The sequence below is a fragment of the Gymnogyps californianus genome, chromosome 1, assembly GCF_018139145.2.
Source record: "Gymnogyps californianus isolate 813 chromosome 1, ASM1813914v2, whole genome shotgun sequence".
Lineage (NCBI taxonomy): Eukaryota > Metazoa > Chordata > Aves > Accipitriformes > Cathartidae > Gymnogyps > Gymnogyps californianus.
The window spans coordinates 194345814-194363435 of record NC_059471.1 but is presented as its reverse complement, the minus strand read 5'-3'; the positions used below and the strand labels follow the sequence as shown (position 1 = coordinate 194363435).

The window sequence follows — 17622 nt, the reverse complement described above, 5'->3', positions numbered from 1 at the left end:
TGCCTCATCAGTTGGAACAAAATTTGGAGTGAGACTGAAAGAACCCAGAGCTGGTTTTATAATTGCAGAAAGCTTGGTCACCATCATTCGTCATACTGATTGCCATGTTAATTGTCGTGTTCACTGCACTTCCTTGATCTGCCTGTATTAGAATGGGCAACATCTGAATATAGTTTCTCTTTTTCAGCATTTGTGATGGGGCACAATGAGGGAGCATTAAAAACACTGGAAATAAATTTATTGTTATGAAATGGAAGACATCAAAACATTTATCCAGATTTATCATCATCAAGACTTATCAATCAAAAAAGATTTATTTAACATTCAGATAATAACACAAGACACAACCATTTCGGAATTTCGTCATTCAATAATCATACATGAAAAAAATCTTAAAATTTATTATCAGGTCTCTATACCTTCATTGCCTTCCATTCAGCTCAAGAGGGGCAGAAGTCTTTTCAGTAATATATCAAAAAGGGCTTTGATAGAATAGTTTAGGATTTTAAGTCTTAAAACAGGCAGTGGCTGAAAAGAGAATACACAAGGGTTGAGCACTGAGCTATGGCTGTTTGGGGGTCCAGGATAGTTCCCACACCTTTCATTAGTAAAAATCTCATTTACCTCACTGCAGATAAGACTACACACTGGAGAACCAGTCAAGCTCACAGTGCCTTTAAATTCTCATACATCTATTGGGCTCAACTTGCACCCGCTACAGATCTCTTTCATTCATTGTAAATGTTTACCAAAGGAGGTTTACATGTTTACATTTACATGCCAGCTGCTTACAGAACCCGCAAACACATCAGCACTTTGAGAGCAGGAGGTTTTTCACATGATTTTGTATTCAAATTATCTTGGATGACCAGCAGTGACTTAAAAAATCCATGTGAGGAAGCAGAGCTATTCAAAGCTTTCTAAGAAAAAGCTCTGCCTTCTTGGAAGTCCTGCCTGTTCTCAGGCCCTGGGCTGTAAAACCTCATCCAGACAGTACAGCCACATTAAAAGTTCAGTTATAGCCTTAACTGGTGCAAAAGTTCCAGTATAATAGGCATTTGAAAGGCCAAAGACAAACAATGCTCTTCAAGATTGTTGAAGGCAAATGGTTCTTCTCTGGTGAGAGTTTTCCTTTACTCAAGTGGCCAGGATGCATCCCTGTTGGAACAGCAGTGCAGGACAAGAAAAATCAGTGATGATGTATGTACTAATATATATATACACACACACACACACAGATATATATACACACGCAAATGTTCCCATCTCTGCAATACACGGCAATTTTAATGAAACCAACTCTAAATGAGCATGCTGCTTTCCAGATTGTGGGCTATCATGACACGTGAACTACTGATGCATTACAGACCTGTAAAGTACCTGTTTTGCCGGGGGGAGAGGTGTTACCCCCTGGTGCGAAAGTAATACTAATCTTTAGAGAGTATATTACGGCTGATTAACTTTATGGACTGCATTGGTTAATGGACGATTTTGTTTCCAAATATTTTAAATCTCTGATTGCTGGCTCAGAAGCATATGTTGAAACACAACTCACTTGTGTAGATTGTTTACTGGGTTTTGTTTGTTTGCTTGTTAAAACTTTTGGCATAACTTTAGCTATTCAGTTTCATCAAGAGAAAAACAAGTACAGCAAAGCACAAACTTTGAACTTTTATTAGTAACTGTGCTTTTGAGGGAGAAGGGAAAGTTAGACCAGCCGACAACGAACAGTGAGCAACTGTTTACTTTAAATTAACAAAGAAGAAATAACACATAGAAGTGGAAATGGTGAACAAAATTATTGCTACAAGACAGAAAGTGTTGATAGTAGTACTCTCTAACAGCAGCAGGGCCTCACTGCATTTCTCTTTTGGCACTTCTCTCTTCTGATACGCACAGTGCCGAGCTGTACAGGGTTTGTGTCCACACGTATACCTTGCAATCACCTTGAGATGCCCTTCCCCAGGAAGCGAGTATCAGTGCCATATCTTAGGCAATCTAGAGGTTGTGATAGCGGAAGGGTGAAAACAAGAAATGACTTGTGCAGCATCGTGTGCGTGACCAGCAGAAGGGATTATGTTGGGAGTGGTGGGTTTTATGCTCATATATCTGTACAGGCTTTGAGAACTGCACTGAGAATTGCCCACCACCAAGGAGGATCTGTGTCCCTTCACAGACTTCACCACGAGCCCAGCCCAGCGACTAGGGGCAGCTTCACAGAAGTGTGATCCTGCGCTGGCACTTGTGAGTGCTGGGATTCAATCAGAACAGGAATCTCACACACTCCCAGCCTGCTGGTACCGTCTTCTCTGCTGTTCCAGAAAGCTGTCCAACATCTTCACATCTCCTTTTTTCAGCGTTCTTCCTTTGCATCAGTACAACATCATCTGTGATCTCTCTAGTTTTCTCCTCGGTGTGTATGCTCAGCATCTTGAGTGGGTTGACTGGCCTTTACATTTGCCAAACTATTCTTTTTAATATTGGAAAAATTAATTTCCCCTATGCATAACTTATTTTTCTGTGACAAGAGTAGTGTTTGCATTTTTTAATCATTTTTAGCACAGTTACATTTTTTACTTATAGGTTAGCCAGAGATTATAAGGGTAAAACCTGTGGCCAAATTCTGCAGTTGCAAGAGAGTGAACTCAAAATGAAGCCAAATTCATCATTACAGGAGTTAGAGCAAATGTTGATGAATCCACAAAGTAAGTTTAGAGGAAATTATTTTTCTAAATTTTGTGTGCTTAAAATATATGCCAGGAAGTATTGTGACAGTTATTTGCATTTTATGGATATACTTGTTTCAAACGATGCTTGCAAGAACAATATCCAGTTCTAATGGGATAGTGAAAGAAAACCCAACAATTTTTTATTTATGTGGCTGTTGCTTTACTCCTGTGGGCAAACACCATTTAGATAATTGCTGCTGGCTGGTGGGTCCTGTACCATTAGATATCCTGTCCTCCTGAGGGGATGCTAGAGGTGTTCTAGCCCAGCTGTTCCCAGCCTTATTGTTTTTCATAGCTACAAAAATTCTCTACAAGCCGTTCTCTGAGATACTGCAGCTTAGTGCCCCCGCACTCAGTGAAAGAAATCTATCCTTCAGCATTTATAGAAGTGTATTGTTTAATAGGATTGCATTTAAATTTCTATAAAGGTTGTCAATCCAATGCTTATGACTCAGAATGGAAACTTCCTCCCAGAGAGACTTTATTTAACCACTGACTTCTAGATACAGAGAGTGAGCAGCACACTGTAAAGAGAGGTTATAAATTTTTTTGTTTTAAACTAACCAGCAATAAGTTCTGGCTTCAGCAGTTTTATTACTTTTTATTAAATGAAGTAGAGATTGTCTATTATTGGAAAGTGCTAAATAGAATGAAAAAGCTTTTTGACAAGATCTGTTAGACATATTTTATCATGTATTTTCCATTCAGTGCAATTTCACCACTGCAGACTAAACAGAGACTTAAATTAAGATTTGACAGATTTGTTTAGAAGCTACTGCTCTCCAATAGACCCCAAATAATTTATTATTTTTACACAACTTAAGACAGAAGCATTCTGAATTCCTTTCATAGCAGTGACTGGTTTTATTATTACTTTTTAGATGGTAAGATACCTAAAATACAAATATGAACAGAAAAACTAAAGGGATTTTCTGAATTATTGAGTCCTGTCTTTTGGTGTTAAAAGCAACACTTTATAGAATCACTTTGATAAATGTCTTGAGCTCCAGCTTAAAAGCAGTTCAATTTTTTGCCCCCACTTAATCCTGCTGGAGACACGTTACAGACTATCCTCACAATTAGGAATCTGTAAATTTCTGTCTAAATGTATCCATTATTAATTTCTAAACATTTTTCTTGAACCAATGTTGCCCTTTCCTTTAAAAAAAGATATTTCTTCTCTGATGTGTTCCTCATAAAGTCCCTCATCACCTCATAAACGAGGATGCAGTCATTATGGATTGTTTATAAATTACATGTATGCACAGTATGAATTATATCTATTCAACAGAAATTGTATCTATTCAATGATCAGGAAGTACACTATATTTAAAGTTATATCTTTTCTCAGGTCTTCTGTCATTTTATTTTGCCATGATACCTCATTTCCTCTTTCCTGTTCTCCCAGACATGCTATCTTTCCTCTGAACCTGTTCCAATCTAAATTCATCTTCTAGAAAATGGGCAGAGAGAATCATACACATTGTTTCTGATAAGGTGCATTAGGGCCTTGCACAACGGCACTAATACCTCCCTGGCTTTAGCGGGCACCTCTCCCCTGAAGCCCCCAGGACTTGCATTCACCTTTCCAAGGCCACATTGTCAGGGCAGCTCCCAAACATTCTCGGGCCTCCCCCTCGGTCGTTCTCAATCGAGACACTTAAGCACAGTGCTTTTTACTACTGAATTTCATCTCATTCCTATGACTCATCCTGAAAGCCACTGTGCTCTTTCTGTCTAATATTCTGATCCTCCTCATATTTGAAGACAATAAATAATGGATAAAGACAGCTCATATTGCAAAATTAAGCAGGCTGCAGGTTACGGATTGCATCATATTTGAAATAAACCACACATGGTTATAGAGACTTTGGCAAACATTCTGTATATTCAAGAACGATATTAAAAATTGAGTGGGTTATTATTTCATCAAAAACATTTTTTCAGTGTAAATATGAATTAATTATGAATTGATTTTTGTCTTCTCTTTTGAAAGTTTAGAGTTCATGCATTTATTCCAGTTCATCTGCTTTATATCATTCCTTAGGCAACCACCTAACACCGGATTATTTCAGTGTGAAGGAAGTCTCCAAACGACAGTCTGTGTAATACTCTCTTTCAGCCTTGACCTTGCACACAAAGACAGCCAGAGAAAGCAGAAGTATAGACACAGTGCAGCAGTTGAGCACACCTAAACCTGTTTGGAGATTGGAACTACGATTCAGTTATACTCAGTTAGAGATTTTGGGTTACAGAGCACCATAAAACCTGTAAGATATTCCCACAGATTTACACTATGGTTATAACTATGAGCAACCTAGAAAAGAAAGTTAATCTATATCTTATGGTTACATGTTGGCAATCTAGATGACATTCACAAGCAGGAGAACATAGTAACTAAAGGTGTCTCTTCTGCCACTAAGAACATTTCTCATGTTTTCTTGTTCTGAATTGATCAATGTAGCTAGCAGAAATCAAAACACCTACCCAAAATAATTGTCATAATGTATCATTATGGGAATAATCCTATATTGCCTATATATACTGAAATATCATACCTCATCCTACTGCAATATGTAGATAGTATTAAAATAGTATAAAAATCGTACTAGGCCTTATTCCATCTGATTTGAACAAATTACTTTCTACCACAGTTAAAAATGGCTTAGCTTTTAGGAAGTTTAGTGAAAAATTACGCCCCCCCTTAAGCAAACACTCTGCAGGCTATGGTTATGGAAAATCATTCTCATGGTAATCAGCTGTACATGCTGACAAACTTGTTCTTTTCTGGTTGCCTAGCTATCTACCAGCCTCCTCTGGCTCCCCGCCATGACCTCTGTGAAAGAGCTGCTATAGCAGTAGCAAGTATTTTCCCAGAAAGCCTTATTAACTGTGCTGGGGGTTTCTAGCTTTTGAACAGCAACTCATCGTGCTGTAATTATTGTGAAAGTATTTTAAATGAAGACATTTGGTTTCATATTTTAAATAGATACGAGAAAATTCAAGGCTAAGAAACCTAACTGGACAAAGCAGGTCAGCATTGCATGTTATGCTGTTGCAGCAAACACTACAAACCCAAGTCTAGAGTTCAAATAAAATCAGTTCTGGCCCTCTTAAAATCCACAAAAATATCTTATCAGCTGAAAAATGGTAGGTCTGAAGCTGAGATATATATATATTTTTAACACACATGATGGTAGGCTTGAAGAACCATGACATCTACAAAAAAGTTACTCATCTTCCAAAATTTATTTGTCACAAAGAAGTATAGAAAGAAAATTGATTAAAGGAACTTAACTAAATTTCTCTACTTCAGGTTGTAGCACACAGAATCACTATTTATTCAAGGATGGTTAGTTTTAGGAGGTGGACTCCTGTGGATGTTCTCTAAGTTTAATGTCGCCTCCCTCCAGATCAGCTGCTGAGTTCTCATAGATGTTTACAAGGCACCTGGGCACCAAACCTGTACAGGGCTTCAGGCATTGCTGTGCTACACATACAGCAGTATTTTAGTTAGAAAAAGAAAAAAGAAAAAATCAGCTAGATTAGTTCTCATAGGACAACTTCTCTTTCAGGTTGAGCTGATGAGCATGAGCAAAGTAGATTTTCACATAAAGCACTGATATAATTTGTATGTGCCATCTTAACAAACCATGGGAAGAGTCCTTAATTGAAAGTAATAATAGGGTAGCCAGGAAAGTAACAATTAAAATAACTTGGCTGTCTGTGCTAAATTCTAGATATTTGTAAGGTCTTAAAGAAATTTGATTATCTTTACTTATTAGGATGCAATCAAAACCAAAGATTTACTTTTAGACTTACTTATCTCTGAGGTGACACAACTGGACAGACTACAGATTTTCTTGTTGATGCATCATACGCATAAGTAACAGTCAATTGACTGCACATATAGTTTTGAAAAAGAATAAAATAGATGGTTTTCATCCATCTTCTCAAGCCAGTTTGCAGCATGTTCAACTTCATTTTGTTTATATTTGTTAAAGCTCCTACAGCGCACATTTGTTAAACTTCTAGACTTGTTAAGCATATTCTCTTTTTCCTATAAAAACAATACAGTTCATTGCACCAGTGGCTCTAGTTGGCCTGGAGCTGATATAAGTAAACTCCCTGAACACAAAAATCAGGCTGATCAAGATACGCATGCCCTCAATCTTGCTTTATGAGGTGGAGCCGTACGCCTTCAAGAACACTGATGCATAAAGACTGCTCTTTTTCTTTTTTTTCCCCTAAATATTTGCATCAACTAGCAAAACCACAGAGAAGCCAGACGATTAAAGAAGTATTAATGCACCAGAGACAGTCTGATGCAACAGAGAAGCCCCAGGTCTGGACCCATCTGCCAGACGAAAGCTGACCTTTGATGGGATCTCACTCTTTGGCCTCCTGGAAGACAGCAGCAGCAGAACAGGACTGGCAGGACACCGCCAGCCCTGACACACCACAGGGCTGCAGTAATGATCTGGTAGCGTGAGCCCCAGCACAACCCCAACAAGAACCAAGGTGCGGTTCATGCCTGTTCCTTAGGGTTGTTATATGCCAGATACAGAATTAAAAGAAAAAAAAAAAAAGAAAAAAAAAAAGAGAAATTACATGAATGTTATTAAGCCATCCATCAGGATCCAAATTGCAATTGTTGCTGAGTTGCATTACATATTTGCCAGCTGTGCATTGACCTATTGGGAGTGAACTACTAATCTCAAGCCAGCTCTTAGAGGGCGAGTATATACATTGTACTTAGCGCTTACAGTAAAAAGGTTGGATTTTGAATGCACTTGCCTGTGCTCCCCTCCGCTCAGTAAGGACGAGGCTTCCTCGTCAGAGCCACACTGATCAGGGTGGGAGGTCAGTCACGCTGCAAACAAGAACTGACGTTTCAAAGCCAGAGCAAGATTTCTGTTGTTAAGGAAATGTGCTCTAACAACGGATTTGCAGATTGCAGTAAGGAAAGCACATGTTTTTCTTTTTCTTTTTTTAACTGGTGAAGTTCTCGAGCCTCATGGTGGCTGATTAATGGTTGAAGGGAGATTTCATTACATTGAATTTAAAAACTGTCAGGAAACTTAGCGGAAGGAATAAACATGCCTTTTAATAGCTGTGGATAAATCAAAATGATCTTATTTACTCCACTCATGGTTGTTGCTGGGTGTAAAACTCAGAAGTCACACCTCTGCTGAGGTATAAACCAAGCAAAGAGAATAAAAAGACTGTTTCAACAAATCCTGCGCTATACAATTTTGAAGACGAGCTTTGATGCAAGGCTAGATGCAAGCTGGGCTGCGGAAAGAAAAATGTTTTCCTCTAACTTACAGAGTAGCTACAGAACTGTTCCACAGTGACTGCAGGCAATGATCAATAAATAAGTATTAAGAGGAGAGAGAGAATGCCTCAAATTCCAGTATGTTGTTTGGTCCATCTTCTCCACAGTCCTGAAAAGGAGAGTGATACAGTCCGATGCTTCAGGCCACAAAGGAATTGTAGAGAAGCTCTTGAAAAGAGCTAGATCTCCCCATAACTGATTTCAAAGTTAAAAGAGAATTTTTCATATCTTACTCCAGCATATTGAAAGTACGATTCTACATCCAAAGCAAAATCAATGTTATCCTTTGCTGAGCAAAATGGAAGGGCACAAATTACTTTCCTTCAAGTAAACAGTCTAAGGTCGAAAATCAGGGTTAGAAAGATATGGCAAACAGGAAGACATGCGTAACAGGCACTACAGGGAGAGAAAAAGTTCTAGCTGGCACCCAAGACGGCATTCGTGCAAGAAATGAAAGAACTTATTGTCCCATGGCATTGGTTCTCAGGCTCCAGCCTGCTCACTCCCGTGGTGAGGACGCTCTGCTTCGCGGCCGGCCCACAGAAGGAGGGGATTCTTCCTACTGACACTGCACTTCCACATCCGTATGGAATCAGCAGAGGCTTTCCTGACTAATTAAAATAAAATTTGTCAACTTTTGCAACTTCTGCTCCTAATTCATGTCTTTCTGTAATTGAAATCTACAGGATATAAATTCAATATAGAGAAAAAAAACACCATAGGCTCCAGATCTTCTTTCTTCCAGACTATTACCCACCTGAAACAGATAATGTAAAATCTCTGTGAGAAACGAAATGCGGTGACTGAATCTGAAATGGGCCGTAACTTAATAGATGATTCAGTTACCTCCAGAGCAGGCTGGGATTCCTAAATGTTTAAAGGTTCAGTGCACAGAGAGTAGAAGTGAATGAACCTCTATCAGTAAAATAACTAATACGTTATTTGCCATCGATTCAGTAATGATGCAAACCCAGTCCTCTTTGATGAGGTCTCTGTTGACAAAAACAACATGGTTTACTTAAAAAAGAGGAATTTCGTCTTCACAGCTCAAAACCTACTTCCAACCACAAAGACAGTTCCTTTTTTTGGTTACCACAGCGGTTTTGCAGAGAGTGGACTCGAGTTTTCTGCAGGCCCAGCCAAAAAGGGTGTTGAGGGAAAGAAGCCCTTCCTCCCTTTTGTTCATTCTTGGGCTGCCCTGTTGACATACCCGTCCCGTGTGGTGACAGTAATCATACGCTCTCACTCCTGATCTCCCCCAGCCATGCTTATGTGGTCGCTGCAGCGAGGTTTGCACTTGTCCCAGGCTGCTCCACTTGTCACGTGAGATGGAAGAGAGACGGTAGGAAATTTTTTTCTATGGAGAGCCGTGTTCTCCTTTAAGCCTGCTTGTTCTTTGGTGTAATCAACTGCCTGTTCATCTTACGGAAAATAAGAAAACCAAACTGTGTGACCTAAATTCAGCACTGGGACAAAATCAAGATCTGGGAAATGCAGCGACACTACTAAAAAAAATAATAAATCCTTGGAGAACTAACAGCTTCTTGCATTTAGATAATTCAGACTTTGATAAAACCTTTAAAATATATTATGATTTGTAGTGCTAGAAAAATGAACTTTAAGTAGAAAGTTTTCCTCACCTTTTTACTCCATTTTCAATTGCAGAATGTTATTTCTGAAATTGTGTGAATATTTAAAATCTGCAACTCGAAGTATAAAAGTATGAAAAATTACTGTAGAGGTCCACATTTAAAGACAAAATTCAGAGATACATATTTTCTGTCAGAAATAAGTCTGACAAGGATAATAAAAACTGTTTATTAAATAAGTATTTATAATATAAATCTTTAAGATCATTACACTTGCTTATATTGATACACGTTATGTCACTTCCAGTGTATTTCAGTACCTTGGTACTATGAGCTCGTATCCTGAAATGGAGAAACACAAAAGAAGAGCAGCTTCCCATAAAGCTTATGGACATCAGCAGTGGGTAACACAGGTTGAACCCTAAGGACTACAGCGAGAAATTCAGAGGAAAGCCTCGGATGAACAATGACAGCAATTTCCCTAAGAGAGGTCAGAAAGAGCACTGCAATTTCTTCAGGATATGGAGAGGTAATTCCAGATGGTGCCTTTCCTTGAAAGAACTTTGCTTGAAACCAGACGTTTTATGCAGGAATAGCAGCTCGTTGCTGATATTACTGCAAACGTAAATATCAAAGGCAAAAATCTATTTTTCAGTGCATCCCTTGGACTTATCACCAGATACTGATATTTCCATTTCCCTTCAGGACTCAATGCTTTGCCATGATACAAAAACAGAAACAGCTTTTGCATAATTAATGAAACACAGAGTCTGAAAATAGTCCTTTTTTCTTCCCTTTCCTGCCTACCCCTATTAAAAAAGCAAACAAAATCCTAACAATAGAGCCTGAAGGTTAAAGGGCCCTTACGAATAGCTACCAGCCAGCTGGTCTGAGAACACTATGAAGCAAAACGTATCACCCGCAACACCCAGAACTCTCTTTGATGGCAGGAACTACACAATAAGGAACAAACAGTAAAAGCTAACCGAAATGAGAAAAAAAAAAAAAATCAAGGAACGTAAGTGGTCAGACAGGTGAGGACAGTACCAGTATGTACCCATCGAAGGTGTACTCTATTTTTAGCTATTTACACTGTGACCACCAACAGTGGTATGTAAATTTCCTTGAAACGGCTTTGGCTATAAAATAATTGTTTGTTTTATGAAACAAAATAAAACAACACCAAAATACCAAGTGTCTTGTAAAGTGCTTCCATGTGTTTTATCTTTTACGTACATTTTCAACGAGCGAAATGCTGCCAATATTCTTTAGCTAAAGTATTTCCCCTTCCACTAAAATATGCACATACTTACACAAGAAACAAATGAAAACTGAAGAACCTAGGACTGCTGAAAAGTACTTTGGAAGCATTGGTTCCTACTGTTTTTCCTTTACAGCAAAGGCCCAAGCCACTTCTGCAAGATCTGCAGATTGAGGAGTCCTGTACATGCATATATTTTAAATTCTTTTTATGCTGGAAGCTCAGGATTTTCCACCGTATTCTCCCTTCCTTACACTTTTGGACACAGTTACAGGCTCTTAACTACAGGGAAAAGGGCCTATAAGCAGAGCAGAAGGGGTTGCCATCTGTTTCCGTCTGATCTTTTGGAAGATATGAAGAGAAGTCAGTACAGCTTGGTACAAAGACTTGCGTTCACAGGTTTTCCTCCTGTGCTTCTCTAGTTCCTTTCCTCCTGTGCTCTTCAGTTCTTTCCCACAATACAAAGAAAGTAAACGATCATGGAGGGATTGCTTTAGCACCTTCCAGATGGACAATGAATTTATCAGAGGATGTGAAGCCAACACATTCTTTACCTAAAAACACTGAGAAAACTAGCAAGGTGCTCACTTCGACATCTGCTTTTCACCTTTGCAGGCGAGAAGCATAAGCATTTCTTTCATGCAGCTGAAAGCCAGGCTGGGCATAAGGCAGCTGTGCTCTGGATCTTCAGGCTTTGAAAGGTCTTCAACCTCCATGCCAGCTAGTTGCTGTCACATGGAGAGAAGCAGGGGGAAGAGAAATCTAGCTGACAAAGGCTGCTGATTGTATACACGATTTCTCCTCAGCAGCTGACCCCCGGAGAGCCTGAAGTACCTACTATTTTTAGGTATTTCACCTCTAACTGTAGCAGCCTGCTGTTCGGCAGCGTGATGGCTGACACCCCCACGCCCGCCTCCCTGCGTGACTGCGCACAGCCAGGCAATCGTCGCCTCTGCACCGCCAGGACTGCATGAGCTACCCGCCCCACGCCACGCGGCGGGGAACAACACAGCCGGCTTGGCAAGTTGTATGGCAAACCATGAAGAAACGTTTTCCCTTCTGTCACGAACGGTGAAAAGATTTCCGAGTTGCAAATTAAATCAGGTTTCACTAAAAATGTAAGGGCTTCCAACGCGCCCTCGTCCCCTCACCCCTGCGCGAGGCCTGGGCACCCCGCGCACTTGCTCGGTAACGAGCTTCAGTTCAGGCAACGGTGCCGTTTAACGGGCTTCGGGACCTCTTCGCGCTCCGGGTGACTCCCCCCACGGACCCGGCCTCCCCCCACCGCGGGGCGGCACGGTTCCACGGCTCCTCGCCCGCAGCACCCAGGGGCGCCCCCGGCCGCGCTCCCCCTCACGCCCTGCCCCGGTGGCTCCCACGGCCTCCGGGACAGCGCCGCGCCGGTCCCCGCCGTGCGGCCGCATCCCGCCGGGCCCCATCCGGGGCTAGGCGGCGGGGACGGCGGCGACAGCTCCTTCCTCTTTTTCTTCTTCTTCCTCCTCCTCCTCCTCCCCAGCTCCCCGCCTCCGCCCAGCAGCCGCCAGGCCGGCCTGGCAGGTATTGAGGGGCAGGGCGCGGGCGGCGACGCTCGCCAGCTGGCTGCCGAGGCGCGGCCCGGCGGGGCGGGGCGGGAGCGGAAGGCGGCGCCCCCCTCTCCCCGCACGGCGCATGGTCGCGGCGGCAGCGCGCTCCGCCGGCCTCCCCCCCTGGCTGCCGCGCGCTGTGGTCTCGCCCGCCCCCGCTGCCATGTTGGATCGTGCGGCCGCCGGAGCCGGGCCGGAGTTGGAAGTTTAGCGCTTCTCGGAGGGGCGGGTGCGATCGGCCGCCGGCGCGGAGCGGCACCGGTGCGGCTGCCCCCCTCCCCGGCGCCCTCTCCGCGGGCTGCCGGCAGCTGGCCGAGGCCCCGCCGCCCCTCTCTACCTCCCTCCTTCCCCGGCCCCGAGAGGGAGGCTCCGCGATGCGGCTGCTGTGAGGCCGCGGCGGCAGCGGAGGAGGAGGAGGAGGAGGGGGCCGCGGGCGCCAACGGTCGCAGGGCGGCGAGGGCAGCGCCGGGCCGGCCCTGGCCATGAGCGGCAACCCGCAGCAGCAGCCCCCGCAGCCGCGGCGGGTCACCAATGTGGGCTCCCTGCTGCTCACCCCGCAGGAGAACGAGAGCCTCTTCAGCTTCCTCGGCAAGAAATGCGTGGTGAGTCCCGGCCCGCGGCGGCGGGGAGGGGAGGGGGCGGCCCGCGGCGCTCCCGGGCCGGAGACCCCCAGCCCGTCCCCACCCCGGGCGCGGAGGGCCGGGGGCCGGGGCAGGCAGGGGGCGTGTGAGGACAGGCCGGCCGGGGCGCCGGGAAGTTGAGTGCTGCGGAAGTTTCAGCCGGCCCGGCCCGGCCCGGCCCGCTCCGGTGCCCCGGCCCGGCGCCCGGGAGGGGGGCGGTCTCCGCAGGCCTCGCTCCCTGCCCGCCTCGTCCGCAGCACCCCGGGCGGTGGGAGCGGAGCGGGGGTGCTGAGGGCAGTGAATGGCGACGGCCGCGGCCCGCAGCGTGGGTGGCGGGGCCCCTCGGCCGTCCCGGCCCGGCGGGGCTGCCTACCCCGAGCGCCGGGCCCGGCCTCGCCCCCTCCGCCGTGCCGGCTCCGGCTGGAGCCGTGCGCGCCCGGGCGGCTCCGAGACCGCCTCGAGCGCCGGTGTGGGCTCCGTCCTTCCGCGCTCCCCTGTTCATCGGCATTGAGCTCCCGGAGGGCGGCCGGTGGGGCTCACCCCAGCCCTGCAGCTGACCCGTGCTCTGCAGGGGGAACTGGCCAGCAAGGGAGCAGCCGCGGGGCTCGGTGGCAAAAGTTCAGTTGCTCGGCGAGGCTGGGACGAGCCCCAGGTGCACCTGCGGTACAACAAAGCAACGTTGATGAAGTTGTAGGGAGGCTCGTATCAGTGTTAGGCCTGCCTTGGATTTAGTCTGTACTTTTCCTAGCCTAAACAACAGGTTCATGTACTCAAATGCGACTCAAATACCACATCTTTTCCTGTTTTTATATATATAAAAGGCAACATAATGGTTAAAAGAAAAAGCCTTGTAGTAAATGTGTTACCAAGTATATCAGTAAGTTCTTCATTTTCAGAATACCTCTTGCATGTTAATATAAAACTGTATTAAAACTGTACTCATCTGCATTAAAGAGCTACTTGAAGGCTTCAAAAGTTAACCACTTTCTTTAGAAAAGAAGCGGCTTTTAGAAGAACCGTGTCTTTTGAAAAAAATGAAAAAAATGCTTCTTTTTGGAAAAAAATTACCATTTGGAAGCCATTGAAATTATGTTACCTGGCTGTTTTCTGATGCTTTGTGTCCAGCGCCTAGCATACTAATGTTAGGCACTGTGCATCTTGCTGTAACGCTATGAAGAGTATTTCATGAACTTAAAATTGTGATTTAAAGCAGGATATCTGTGCAGTCATAATGGTTCCACATAACTCTTTGGACTTTGAAATGGTATTGTTGATCAAACTGTTGCAAAGCATGTATAAGATGTAGTAACTGAACAGGAAGTAGGTGATATTTACATTGGGGTGGGTTAAATAAGATGCTCTCACAGTAAGTTAAATGGGTCAGAAGGTGAGACCGTAAAGCATGTTTTTTGGAAAGTAACAGATTTGTAAGAAACACCTTCAATTAATTGAACTACTTTCAGGTACACATTTCATATGTTTAGCTCCTTTGCAAAAAACCCCCAACTTTCCTCTAAATTTAAAAAGTAGTGCATGAATTTGTGTAAGTTGATTTCCAGTTTGTTTTTCTACAACTTGGATTTTCTTGTCAAGTGAATACACTCTTCTTTTTTGTTACGCTCAGCTGTAACACTCACCTACTCAAGTTCTCAACTTTTCTGCATAAATAGCATGTTGAAAGCAGACTTTGGAGGTAAATATCTTCATAGTATCTGGGTGTCATGCAATTTGTGACAGGTTGATAGCTTCATAGACATGACTTGCTTTGTATTTTTCTTGAAACTACACGTTCTTGTGGTTTACACTGAATCTTGGCTGACTTTCCAGTTGAGGTTCTTCTAATTGTGGCCCGTTCTCTTCCCCTTTTCCCCCAGCCCTGTAGGCTCATCTTACTATAATTGAGTCTCTGCTCAATCGTGAGGACTTGAGTGTTGAAGCTCTAGAGATACTTAACCAGGCTTTTTTGGCTTACTGTGGCCTGAGCCAAAAATTATGATAATTCAGAAACTAATTCATTAATAGATTGAACATCTCTGTCCCTTGGAGGGCAGTGTCTATCAGAGAAGTGGAATGGGCACCTGGAGATTGTAGCAGCTTCAGCTGTCTAACTTGAATCCACAATGTCTGTCCGTCAGAGCCCAGTAGTACTCTTGATACTCTTGACCTTCTAGCCTGACTCAGTGTTGGCATGCTATGCTGATAAATGCCTTTTTGCTCTAATGTACATGATATTTGATCTCTTAATATCCATGTTTGAATTATTCATTAGTGAAACTTCAGACTGTAAATGCTACTTTTTAAGAAAGGAAAATCTTGCGAGTTTCGTAGGATGCTACAAGCTTGCTTTCCCATCAGCTGAATTGTCTGTGTGACCTGGCTGCTACAGGTGGTGGTCTCTGTCAGTGTGGGGCATGGATATGCTACTGCATGTGATGTGCATCTGCCATATCGACATAATTTTAGATTATGTTTGACTTGACCTTGTGTTTAGATCACTAGTGAAATGAATGCCAGAGGAACAGTTGAGACATTAAACTATGATCCTAGATACTCTTTTTGTAGTAATAATTTATAGTGCTCTTATGGAGGGCGTAGTGCTGGTATCAGTCCTGAGGGGCTTGGTTAAGAAAGCATGTGGCGCTCTGGACTTGATTTATGTCAACAGTCTTTCCTTTGACTCCATTTTTGACTGATTACAAGGCAGCTACTTTGAAATAACACTGAGGATTCAACTACTTGATTTTTGTTCTATGGAAAAGCAAAGGAATTTATCAAGTAGCTTAATTTTGATCGAGTACTCACAACCTATGAACTCCGATACTGACATAATTTCAATGGCATCTTAAGTAATGATGACTGGTAAACACAAAAATTACATGGGAGTGGGGGAAGTGGTGAAGAGCCATCACTGTGTGTGTGTTGCTGAGGCTGATACCATTTTCTGAACTACTACAGATACTTTGGGAATGTCATTGACTAGTAAGCAAATGTACATACAGACGGTTACTGATTTTTTTTTTTTACTCCCTTTTTTCCCCCCGCTTGCTGAGCTGTAAAATGCTTATCTGAATCTATAAGCAATTAAAATACCTTTGCCCATGACAGATCAGGTTTTCAAAACCAAGCCACTGGCTAATAGTCAGAGCTGCAGCTATAGTTAATTTGGTTGAAATATGAATCCAAATGTAGAACTACTTGCAGTAGGTATCCGGCATAAGGTAGCCCTTTAGGACTTTATTGTTGCTTAGGCATGTAACTAATTTTCATTCAGGTATATGACATTTGTTATCTAGGTCAGGTGTAAAATTTACTATCTGTAGAAATTTTTCCATAACTATTTTTTATCATAATGTAGAAATAAAAGTCTATGTAAACCCATGCTAAGGTGAGCTATGAGATTACTGACTAATATTAATCATGCAAATTATAAAAGTACCTTCTTTATTGAAAACTATTGATGAGACACCTAGCATTTGCTTTTCCTTACAAAACTCATTCCTTAGGACAAAATTAAAATGACTGATTTGTAACTAAGCGGACTTAAGCAAAGCCTTCCAAGTTTGGCATAACCACAAAAATATTTCATTAATGTGCACAAAAGTAATGTCACTGATGAAAAACTAGTTTGTTCTGTAGAAATAATTTTGTATGTGTTTAGGAAAGAAAACCTGAGAGGTGTGTACTTGATAACATTAGAAGTAGGTAATGAAGTATGGCTATTTTATACTGCTTAGAAGTGGGACTCAGCACCTGGATAAGGTGTAATGAGTAAGGCTAGGAATAGGTTGTTATTTGTAAGATCTTGCCATGGTTGATAGGGTAAAGAGGAACTGGTAAAGAATGCAAAAAGAGAAGTGACACAGCAGTAAACTAAGAAAACTGTTTTGGCTGCTTTTAAAGTGCATGTGACCAGAATAGGATTGTATGTCAGAGCCAAAGGACAAATTACAGTAACAGTTGAGATAAAACAAAATAAAAACCTGAATGGCAGTTATAGCTCTTAATTGATAAGAATTAAAGGTATTATCAAGAAAGGACTTGTAAGATTATTTGTGCGTATGAAAACAGCGTGAACTAAGACCGGAAGGTGTGGACTACAGGTCTGAGTAATGGGCAACTTCATGTGGCTGAGAAGTGTTGGGACTCTTCAATTTGAGTGAGTTTATGCTGCAGGCTGTACATCCAAAAAAGCTTGAGATTGCAGTTTGAAAAGGAGTTATCTCTTGAACAGATAACCACCACTAAACTGATGACTCAGTTGTTCTTATCTCATCTTTGCATGTGTTTTTAAATGAGATGCAGAGGGAGAAGACAAAGCGTAAAGGTTAGGGTCTCGTGGAACAGAAGAATATTGAGAGTTATGCCTGGATTTCTTTTGAGGTCTGTCCTGTTCTATCAAAAGACATGTAACATCTTCAGATGCCTCACTAGTATCCACTGGAGTCACTTCCTTAAACAACTTGTCAGCAATCATCTTCCCTTCTAGAGGGAATTACATTGTT

The 17622-nt window shown here is 42.7% G+C and overlaps 1 protein-coding gene across 2 annotated transcripts in view; it reads left to right on the top strand.

Moving 5' to 3' along the window:
* Positions 1–12752: 12752 nt before the first annotated feature.
* The window catches only part of WASL (WASP like actin nucleation promoting factor), a 52448-nt gene continuing 47578 nt past the window's right edge, over positions 12753–17622 (top strand). For both annotated transcript variants that reach the window (XM_050908910.1, XM_050908900.1), the window contains exon 1: positions 12753–13102. In XM_050908910.1, the coding sequence (XP_050764867.1) occupies positions 12983–13102 (120 nt within the window). In that variant the 5' untranslated portion in view covers positions 12753–12982. The remainder of the gene's footprint in view (positions 13103–17622) is intronic.